We start from the raw sequence: 11,711 nt of genomic DNA, 5'->3' as shown, positions 1-11,711 counted from the left end.
CAAACAGAAACATTTATTATTACATAGTAATCTCCTGTAGAGGAGGAGAAACTTGTTTAACTACTGATAGTAGCTGAACTTACAAAACACATAACTTAGAAAGAGAAATATTACAATTTATTTCTGAAAGAAATTGAGGAAATGTTCGATGATTTCAACTTCCTTCTTCCTGCCTATTTATAGAAGGCTCCTCCGGATTTGAAACGCGGACTTCAACTCTTGATGAACCTTTACAGCTTGCATGTGGACCACTTTCTATAGTGGTTTAATGGTCCCTCTTCTTAGATCATTAATCTAGAAATGACTTGTTCTTCTGCTTTTATCTCTTGGCATAACCAGTAGATATGCGTCTGGATTATATCGGCTGAAATCTCTTTTCCTTATTCTTTTAGATATTTATGTATATATCTAAGAGGTTTCAGCTTCTTTCTTATTGCTTTAATCCTTCGTTTGGAGACTTTAAGATATGTTGCATACATTTCTTTTGTTTCCAAATTTCGGTTTATTTCTTGTGTGTTTCTTTTAACCCATTTTTAACTTCTTTTATAGATGATTTTTTGGGTTAAAGTTCCTTGTCTGTTTATTGGATTTTCTTTATCTTTAAAGATAGGGAATCCAATGTTCTTCGTCCTTTACCACCGATTATTGGTGGTCCTTGTATTCCACTTACATAGTGGTCCTTTCCTTGTTAGTGGGATGGTCACATGTCCACTTTAGCTTTGTCGGAGAATCTTTGGCTTTCTGTGTGCCCGAGAAAATTGTGCTTGCGGTCCTTCCCCACTTGTACTGGTGTCGGTAAAGTGTTTCCGATCGGATCTCGGCTTGAATCCTTTACCAAACTCTGGTTTTTTTTGGTTCTGGCATTCTGGACAGATGTTCTCCCACCATCTTCCCACATGTGCCATATTATAGAATTTTCGGTGGGTTTCCTTACTTGCCGACAGCTTGCTATTCCACAAAAAATTTCTTTTCTTTTCGAACAGATCTTCTGCAAAACTCGTTGTTTTTCTTGTCCTTGTATTCAACAGGAAAGATCCATTTACAGAATTCTGATAAAGCTTAAATAGATACTTGACTTTGTCCATCTCTGTTAAATAGACCCAAACTCCCCATGCTCTTCTGGTAGATATGGCATTTTCATTAAATGAAGAAACTAGGGGTGTTTCATTTGTAGGAGGACCCTTGATGAATTTCTGGATATTCATGTTTGGCCTCCTTAGCTTAATAAAATGAAAGGCTTCGTGTGAGCCTTTCTCTGGTGGTTCTGGTGCTGCACTGAAAAATACAGCTTCAAAATATCTCCCATGGACAAATGATCATTGTTAGTCCAAGTTTCATGCACCACTTCCTGTATCCACTTTGGTAATGCTGAAATCTCCGAGAAGTTGGGTGAAGTAGTATAAACTGAGGCAAGAGCTCCAAATTCATACCAAGCTTTGACCTCCTTTGGATATGAATTTTGTTTCATCCATACCCTAGGATATTTCTCTGCAACATCAACTCGAACCATAGCTGGGTTGATGCCAATTCTTGTGTTTAATTTCTCCCAAGTCTGTTGGTAAACCTAGAATGGAGAAATTGCAGTTTCATTAGTACCAACCTTAGATTTGCCCTTGTCAGTATTGGGTCTAAGGTTGATCTCTCCCTCTTCAATCCTCGAGGTAAAGGGTTGACTTGAAGACTCGAGATTGGAATCTGGAGTTTCAATTTTTGTTTTGGCCGACTCATTAGAAAATGATCCCGGCTTAACACTTGTGCTAGGGGTATTTGAATCCCCTGCTCCAGGTATAGAGTCCTGTACTCGAAAACTCTCCATTCGGGAAACCAATGGCTTCTCAATGCCTTGGAGGATAAGCCTTTGCGTTACAGACCATAACTGAGTATATGCATGTAAACATCATGTGATTCGATCAGAGACAATTCTCTTATCCGCTTGTTGAAGTCTTCCCATAATTTCTGCGTTCAGTGCTAACTTGTTAAATTCGGTTTTAATCATTTCAAGGTATTCACTCAAGTGCCTCTGCATCTTGATAATAACATCAATATCAATGATGTCCATCTTTTGTTAAAAAATTTGCAAGAATATTTTCGTGAGATTTAATAATAATTATATCAAAAATATAATTTTGATTCAATTCTATTTCTCAGAAAAGCTTTCACCTGTGTATTATCAACTTTCAAAGTAAATTTCTTTGTAAGTAAAAATAATGGTCATTTTTCTAAAGCCTTTTTTACTGCATAAAATTTCATCTCGTTGATATGCCATCTTATGACTTCTGCATCTGAGAATAAACCACTACAATATCTGCATGGTTGTTCTCCGTCGGGCGTGAGCTTAGTAATAACTGCCGCCCACCAATGATCACTGACATCTGTATATAATACCAGATCATCTTCATTATGAGGAATAGCCATTTTCGGAAGATTCTTACAAATTTCCTTTAGTTGACTAAGTCCTTGTGTGTGTTATTTTGTCCATATAAATTTTGCATCTTTTTTCAGTAATGGACTGAACACTTTCCTGTGTTTTGCTAGGTTTTTTATGAACATCATAGCAAAATTAATAACTCATAGAAAACTTTGAAGTTGTTTCTTTTCTTTCAACTCGTTTGGAAAATTTTGCACTTTCTCTACTATATGATCTTGCAAAATTATTCCTGACTCATCAATTTTTATTCCGAGGAATTCAATCTTTTTTGTGGCAATGACTGCTTTCTTTTATGATAGAACTAGTTCTTCCTTTTTACAAACATTAGAGAAAATCTCTAGATGCATAATATGTTCTTCCATATTTTTGAATGCGATTAAAACATCATCAATATAGACAAACATGAACTTAAAATAATTTTTAAATAGATTATCCATTTTTTTTTGAAATATCTGGGGTGAAATAGCCAATCGCATTTGTTATACTTCTCAAATATAGTGTCCTTGCGGAGTGGAGAAAGCTGTGAATTTCTTACTTTCCTCCTGCATCCCAATTTGATAAAATCCGGACTTACGGTCAAACTTATAGAATATCTTGGCTTTACATGTGCAACTAATCAAGTGTTCTCTACTAGGTATAAAAAACCTCATACCATTTTTCCCAGGAAAATCGATCATTAAAATATGTAAGGGTGTTTTTGTCAATTTTAAACTATTTAGAGAGTTTGGACAAATTTTTTGAGGTGCAGGGAGTTAGGATAAAAATAAGTTTGAGTTTGGGGATTTAAAACCAATTTTCTCAATTATTAACCAAATCTTATTATAATTTTTTTTTTTTTTTTGGAAAATCTGATTATAAATTAAATTTCAATGAAGTAGTCTTTTGCTTACAAGTGTCAACAAAGCAAGCATTTTGATCGGGCATCGCCACTATATAAACCCACCTGCAATCACACAAATTTCACAAGCATTGCAAACCTGACCAACGGAATAAAATGGAACCCAAATCTCTGTCGTTGTTTCTTGTTATCTGCTAGATTCTTCTCCCTTCTGCTTCAACGGAAGTCATCAGTTGGCAGACGGTCAGTAACTTGACGGACCCAGAGATGGTTGAATTTGCGGAGTTCGCAATAAAAGACACAACAAACAGGCCAATCTCACATTAGAGCTTGTCTCGATGGTAAAAAGAGAAACCCAAATTTGATATTGATAATTAATCAACGTGGTACTATATAGCCATCAATTCTGGCATGAGCACAAATTTTGATAATCTGAAATGATTTGAAATGGGCTATAAGATCTGTGATCATATTTTAAAAATATGAAATTTTTTGACAGATATAATTTTGGATTATCGCATACCCCTTATGGTAACAAGAACTTATCTATTCAAACCAAATGATTCCAAAAATACCATACTGACATTCCATCAGGACTTGGTGGAGAGTGGGAATACAATAAAGTAAAAAGGGCGTGGGAATGAGTTTGTTTCAACCTACCCGTGCATGCCTGCACGGGCAATGAACGGCCCGGATCACTCCACATGAGTGATCCGGGCCCACCTCCATGTAAAAAAAAAAAAAAAAATTGGCTCGAAAAAATCCGAGTCGTTGGATCGACCTCTGCAGGCAGTGCCCGCAGGGGTAGGGTCGACCGAACCGTCAATGACCCAAAGAACAAAACAAGAATCAGTAAAGAGTCCAAAACTTTATAGCAGAGGAGCTAAACTTGCAAACCCTCTTCCTTGTACATACATATATATCCATATCCATCCATGGCTCATCTGTTATGGTAGAAAACCCATTATTTTCTCCATCTTCTTGGTCAGAATTGGGTTCTTCATAAACAGCTGAGAATTCACTTTGTAAAATCTCATCCCTCAACATAACCTTATGTCATTTGAGACAGAAAGTGCGAGTTGGAGTAAGTGATATTTAATCAAAGGAATACCAATGGGATCTAATCATTCATACACTAAGACCATCAAATCCACACTGCTTCGATATCAAGGTCTGCTTTCTTGGACTGATGGCTAAGCTGCAATCCACAGATACCTGCCCAGTTACGAATTATTTCACTAACTCAGTTCATTTCTTGTCCAACACAATGGATAATTATAACATGAAAACATGTATTAGTATAAATTTTATACCATCAAGGCATTTTCGTGCTTTCAAGTTGGGAGAGTGATTGGTTACAATAGTTTATGCCAACAGGGAGTGGAGTGTGTGTGATTACGATGGGAGTGGACCACAGGATTACTCCCTCGTATTCTTTCTTCGTGGAACTCACGCCAAACAAAAACATTCCACTATTTTCATATTTCCCCGTATCTTTTGCTTATACCACAAAATTTAAAGCCCAAAAAAGAAATCAAATAATATGAATGTAAAATAATTTAGAATTGTTTATTTAATTTTGAAAAGTGCCAAACCCAAAAGTATTCATACTAATCAAGAAAATTAATAAAATGGCAAAAAACTCCACTGCTGGAGGACGAAGGTAAGCAATCGTGCATTATAGCAAACAGTGTGACAGAGATCACATCTCGGAGGTGAACAAAGATCTTCGCTCTCAATTTTCGATTATATATATTTTACCAATATAAACTAAATTTACGCTAAATAATAATAAATGGGAAAAGCAATTTCAGCAGCAAGAGTTTACCTGCACCTCGGGAGAATTGAAACCAAGAATCCGAATCTTGGCTCCGACATCACCGACGACCCGTAGCTCGACCCGGTCGTTCAACGAAGCATCCCTCACCAAATCTGCAGCATCTGCTTGCAATAAATTGACCCGGTCGACGGAAATGGTGGTCTCCACCCGTCTTACGCTGTGGGCGGGTTGGAAGAACGCGGGGATCGTCCCCCGTCCAAGGGGTATGCCGCGGTACATGATGGTGAACCTGGACTCGCCGTACTTGATCCCAACCTTGTTGTCGTTTGCGGCCGAGAAGAGCATGCGGATGTTGAGGGACACCACGGCGGAGGAGGAGGTGGTAGGGTTGATCCCCACGTACTGAACGGCTACTTGCTGGAGGTCGAATTCGGGCTTCTTGGGCTTGACGGCGAGGACGATGACGAGGATGATGGCGAGAATGAGGAGGGCGAGGAAGGAGAAGAGGAGGAATAGGCAGCAGCAGCAGCCGCGGAAGGAGGCGGATGTAGAAGAGGAACTGGTGGTGGGTGGGTAGTAGTGGCGGTGGTGACCGTTGGTGGTGGGAACCGGGGCGGCGGGTCTGGAAGTCATATTTAGAGGAGATCCCAGCTGGGTTTCCGTTAGGAAAGTGAAAAAAAGTTGGCCCCGCCACCCGGTGTACACGGCGGCGGAACCGTCGTGCTTTGGCTAGCTTTACAGAGAGTGCGCTGAGAGAGCTCTGGATTGCTTGCAAATCACAAAAGTGGAAAGGAAAAGTTTGCGTGAAGTGATTATTGTATTTATGTCTAAATATTGAACTCTCTTCACTTTTATAAATATATATATATATCATTACATTTGAAATAAATGTTCCTCATGAATATTCAAGCGATCAAATTTATTATTGTAATTTTCCAAAATAAAAATCGCTATTCACAATAAAAATTAATATTCTTAGTATAAAAAATAATATTTTTTCATAAATAACTCAAATAAGAGATTTGTATCACAAAATACGACTCGTAAGACTGTCTCACATGAATTTTTTCTTTTGTCTAAATATTCAATGTTTTAAAGGGAATGAAGTGTTTCGTTCTATTTAAATAATAGATCAAATGGATTTGTGTATCCAAGAGTATCATGTTACATGAACCATTAGTTTGCTTCATGATATAATTTTTTTTAGTAAATTGCTCATTCTTGAAACTTCATAAATAATAGCTTGTGGGTATAGTATTAATTAGATCAATCATAAATAATTTCGAGTAAATAAAATGAAGATGTCAATAAAATATTAAAAAGGAAAAGAATCAAGAGAATGAAGATGTAATCTCCAATTTCAGTGTCCTGAGAGCAACAGCAAACTCCAGAGCTTCATTCATGGCGTCTTTAGCACCGATCAATGATTCTTCGAGATAATGATTTATCATGTAATAAGAGCAAATCTGATTAAGAATTCGATCATGTCTTTCTGCATAGATCCACACTCTTTCCTCTGCTTCTGCTAATGCTTCATCTACCATCGTCAATTTCTCTCTCATTGTTCTTCTTTTATCATTTCTTTTCTGGATTTCTGGGATTTGAAGTACGAAATGTGCCGCGATTCCTATTATCGTGAATATAATGCAGCTTCTTTCCATTGGGTTTGTAATGAAATGAAAGAAAAATTAAATCTTTTTAACAAAGTGTGCTTGTTTATTCTTTGCTTCGTTCAGAGGGAATTCGTGTGCTTTCCTGTCGTTTTCCATGCTCTTCTCTCAATATTTCAATAACGTATCATACTACCAAGTCTTACACTACAACCAAATAACCATAGAGATTACGGATTCAGACCAAAGTTGCGGGGAACTCGGACGCTAATTCATTTCTTAATCAGTCTGTGGGAATAATTAAATCAATTATTATAAACAGGGTCTAAATTTTTTTTTTAACATACAAGTGTCAAATACGAAATGTAATGGAATTCATTCGAATATATACATCGAAAACAAAGTACAAGTCTTGTACCATATACAGTCATTTAAAACTAAGGTTTAACGACTACATATCAAGTGTTCAAACCCTATCTAAAATCCAAGTCCGTAGTCTCCACTCTAATCATGATCTCTCTTCATCTCCTCGACCCTGATCCTGTCCCACCTGTTGCCATGCACACATACAAACACGACAACAGCCGGATAACTCCGGTGAGAAATACATCCCAGTATAAATCAACGACACATGCAATCATATAATCAATATAAAGCATGAGACATATATCAGTAATATGTATCAAATCTGAAAACATAATTCAATATAAATCTGTTAATCAACTCCTGACTCCATATCTCAGACTAGACTCATTCCTAGTCTAGGGATCCCGGTTTCCAGACTTTGGCATACTATATCGAATCTCAGTAATAGAAGTAAATCCACCCCTAATCAAACATCGATATAAACCAAACATCCAGTGTCTTGACCTATCCGTCAAAGACTTTGGCACCTCCGCCAATCACTATCCTGTGACAATGTGCAATGGGCCAGTGACGATTCCATCACCATTTGACCCTTCTGTCACAAGACCAATCATCTAATACATGCTTCCTATAAATCAATAGAACAAGTATATTAATCCAAATCAATGTACACAATAACAATCAGTATGTGGTTTAGGGGAACTCAAGTATTTCACACTCGAGTCATTCTCCCGGATCGACATTGACTTATACCTTTCTTTAATAGCAGTTCTGACAACGTTCAAGTCTGGAATTCGAAGTCTGTCAATACTCAATCTGGCAATGACAATATCAAGAAATACAATATCAATATGCTGCTCAAATCAATACCGAATCTGATCAATCTGAATCTAACTCAAAATCAACGGCATAACGGAACAATTTAAATATCCCCGTCAATACAATATCAACAGATATCAATTACCACAACTCATAATCGATACAACACAAATCTGATATCAATCTCAATCAAATCAACTCTGAAAATAATAACAATTCCATATTGTATCTATTCTTCAATCCGGTTTCGATTATACAATGTCTAACATGTCGAGAACACCATATATGAATCATATCCAATTCTGGAAATATCATAATTTCAAGACATATCAAAACTTAATAAAACTTACGTCCAATCGTAGCCTACGTCGATAGAATCACAGTACTGAAGTCGGATTGAAGTTTAGACGGTTGGATCGTTCCCAAATCAAATTTCAATGTCAAAAACTCACTTTCCCTCAAAGCTCTCGGTTTCTTCGTTCTAGGAATTCTAAAATGAAGGAGAGGAAAGAATTTCACACATTATATTGCATGGTGAGGGCAAGTGGCTTAATCTATGCACTGCACGTCTCGCGCATATGCGCGACATCAACCGGCGCATATGCGCGAGACCTACTGGTCTCGGCAATGATCTTCTTGGCAGCTCGCGCATATGCGCGCACCTCTTCCGCGCAGTATGCACGAGGTACTTCACAACTCTCGGACACCCTCGCGCACATGCGCGGATACACGTCGCGCATATGCGCGAGGTTCTCTGCCAGCCTCGCGCATATGCGCCCTGTCCGGTCGCGCATATGCGCGAGGTGTTCTGTCTTCGCACATATTTCGATCTTCTTTTCAGCTATCCCGGTCTGATCCGTTCCGTTTATAACCACATCAATTTGTCAACAAATCATATCAGATTACAGAAATCAAAATCTCGGGCATTACATTTCTCCCCCCCTAAGATATGATTTCGTCCCCGAAATCACAAGCAATTCAAATCATATTAATAAGAAGGTATAACAGAAACTGAATAGAAAACTCACATCAATGAAATAACTCTGGGAATCATCTGTCTCATGTCTGACTCAGTTTCCCAAGTAACTTCTTCGACGCCATGACGACTCCACTGCACTTTCACAAGCGGAATTGTCTTTGTTCTAAGCTGTTTTTCCTTTCGATCGAGAATCTGAATTAGGCTTTTGAAAATAGCTCAATGTCTCGTCTAGTTTGGCCTCGGCTGGCTGAATAACATGTGAAGCATCAGAAAGATATTTCCTCAATAACGATACATGAAAGACATCATGTATCCCAGATAGAGAAGGCGGTAAGGCGAGTCGATAGGCACGTTCTCCTATCTTCTCTAGAATCTCGTACGGCCCAATATATCGTGGAGACAGTTTCCCTTTCTTGCCAAATCTGACAACTCATCTGAAAGGTGAAATCTTCAAGAACACTCGGTCTCTTGTCTAAAATACCAATGGTTTACGTCGAACATTGGCATATTTGGCATGTCTGTCTTGAGCTTCCTTCATCTTTTTCTGAATCAGCTTCACTTTTTCGGTCATATCTCTGATCATGTCAGGTCCAATCTCAGGCACCTAAGAGATATCATCCAAATAAAGAGGGGATCTGCATTTCTTACCGTACAACGCCTCAAAAGGAGTCATCTCAATACTCGTCTGATAGCTATTGTTGTACGAAAACTCACAAAGTGGCAATGAATCCTGCCAACTAGTGCTAAAATCAAGCACTACGGCTCTCAGCATATCCTCCAATGTCTGGGTAGTCCGTTCTGACTGTCCGTCAGTCTGTGGATGATATGCGGTACTCAAATGTAATTTCTTACCTAGAGCCTGCTGTAAACTCTGCTAGAAGTGCGAAGTAAACCGAGGATCACGGTCTGAAACAATCGAATTCGGCACTCCGTGCAATCTGACCACTTCTCTGACATAGATATCGGCCATCTGGTCATGTCTGTACGTCATCTTGTACGGAATAAAGCATGCAGATTTGGTCAATCTGTCAATCACAACCCAAATCGCATCGCAACCTCGGGAGGATCTCGGTAGCTTCGTTACAAAATCCATGGAAATGTAATCTCATTTCCATTCAGGAATAGATAAACTCTGTAATAATCCTCCTGGTTTTTTTCTCTCGGCTTTCACCTGTTGGTAATTCAGACATTTTGATACAAACTCAGCAATATCATCTTTCATCTGTTTCCACCAAAACTGTCTTTTCAAATCATTGTACATTTTTCTGCCACCGAGATGAAAACTGAATCGACTGTTGTGTGCTTCTGACAATATCTGTCGTTTCAAATCGGAAACATTCGGCACAACAAGACAATTATTCACATACAGTACACTATCCCGTACCTGATACTCAGATCGATGCCCTGCTCTGACCATTGCTATAGAGTTCTGAACATTCTGATCAACTTTCTGAGCCGCTTTAATTCTTAAAATCAGTTCTGGTTCGACTTGAACAGCATAAAGTCTCAGCGGTCTATAATCTGTCTCAAATACCAATCCAGACAAACAACAATCTTCTATCAAATTCGAAACACCAATCGTCGATAAGGATAAAGAACATATCTTTCGACTCAGAGCATCCGCTGCTGCATTGGACTTTCCCAGATAGTACTTGATTTCACAATCAAAGTCTTTAAGCAAATCAAGCCATATTCGTTGTCTCATATTCAACTCTGACTGTGAAAACAGATATTTCAGTCTTTTATGATCAAAATAAATCTCGAACTTCTCACCGTAAAGATAATGTCGCCATATTTTCAAAGCAAATACAATAGCAGCCAATTCAAGACAATGAATTGGGTAACGAGTCTCATGTGGCTTCAGCTGTCTCGAGGCATAAGCAATAACATGTCCTCGCTGCATCAGAACACAACCCAATCCTCGGTGAGATGCATCGCAATAAACCACAAAATCACCAGTACCTGATGGAATAGTCAATATCGGTGCACTAGTCAGTATTTTCTTCAGTTCAAGAAAACTGGACTCACAGTCTTTAGACCATACAAACGGAGCATTCTTCTGAGTCAACTGAGTAATAGGCTTGGCAATACTCGAGAAATCTTTAACAAATCGACGATGATATCCTGCCAAACCCATAAAACTACGAATCTCGGGTACTGATGTCGGTCTCGGCCAAGAAATCACGGCTTCAACCTTGCTGGGATCAACTGATATACCATCTCCGGATATGATGTGACCCAGAAATACAACATGTCTCAACCAAAACTAGTATTATGAGAGTTTAGCATATAATTTTTCAGCCCTCAGAATTTTTAATACAGTTCTCAGATGCTCAGCATGCTCAATCATATTCTTCGAATAAATCAAAATGTCATAAATGAATATAATAACAAAATCATCAAGATATCTCTGGAATATGCGGTTCATCAGACCCATAAACACAGCTGGAGCATTAGTCAAACCGAACGGCATGACAATAAATTCATAATGTCCATACCTGGTTTTGAATGCTGTCTTCGAGATATCAGAATCCCTGACTCTCAGCTGATGATATCCAGATCTCAGATCGATCTTGGAATATACTGAAGAACCCTGCAACTGATCAAACAAATCATCAATGCGAGGCAAGGGATATTTATTCTTTACCGTTGCTTTGTTCAGTTGTCGGTAGTCGATACAGAGTCTCATAGAACCGTATTTCTTTCGAACAAACAATACTGGAGCACCCCAAGGAGACACGCTCGGTCTGATATACCCCTTGGCCAGTAAATCCTCTAACTGTTCTTTTAACTCTTTCAACTCAATCGGTGCCATTTGTATGGAGCCCTCGAAATCGGAACTGTACCTGGCATCAACTCAATACTGAAGTCTATCTCTCGAATCGGAGGCA

The 11,711-nt window shown here is 38.5% G+C and overlaps 1 protein-coding gene across 1 annotated transcript; it reads right to left on the bottom strand.

Annotated features, from left to right (window-relative positions):
* Positions 1-3,814: 3,814 nt before the first annotated feature.
* On the bottom strand, positions 3,815-5,874 carry LOC142519311 (uncharacterized). The gene is made up of 2 exons (XM_075622282.1): positions 5,095-5,874; positions 3,815-4,481 (listed from the first exon to the last, which is right to left on the bottom strand). Exons 1-2 carry the CDS (start codon positions 5,677-5,679, stop codon positions 4,395-4,397), a joined length of 672 nt encoding a protein of 223 aa, XP_075478397.1. The 5' UTR covers positions 5,680-5,874; the 3' UTR covers positions 3,815-4,394.
* Positions 5,875-11,711: the final 5,837 nt, after the last annotated feature.

The sequence above is a fragment of the Primulina tabacum genome, chromosome 11 (genome assembly GCF_025594145.1).
Source record: "Primulina tabacum isolate GXHZ01 chromosome 11, ASM2559414v2, whole genome shotgun sequence".
Taxonomy (NCBI): domain Eukaryota; kingdom Viridiplantae; phylum Streptophyta; class Magnoliopsida; order Lamiales; family Gesneriaceae; genus Primulina; species Primulina tabacum.
The sequence above is the reverse complement of the archived record's forward strand: the minus strand, read 5'-3'. Positions and strand labels throughout refer to the sequence as shown.

Bases quoted from the DNA above. Each gene is read 5' to 3' on its own strand.
- LOC142519311 (XM_075622282.1), bottom strand. From the start codon at position 5,679: ATGACTTCCAGACCCGCCGCCCCGGTTCCCACCACCAACGGTCACCAC. The intron at 4,482-5,094 runs GTAAACTCTTGC...GTAACTGGGCAG, and splicing joins TCAATTCTCCCGAGGTGCAG to GTATCTGTGGATTGCAGCTT.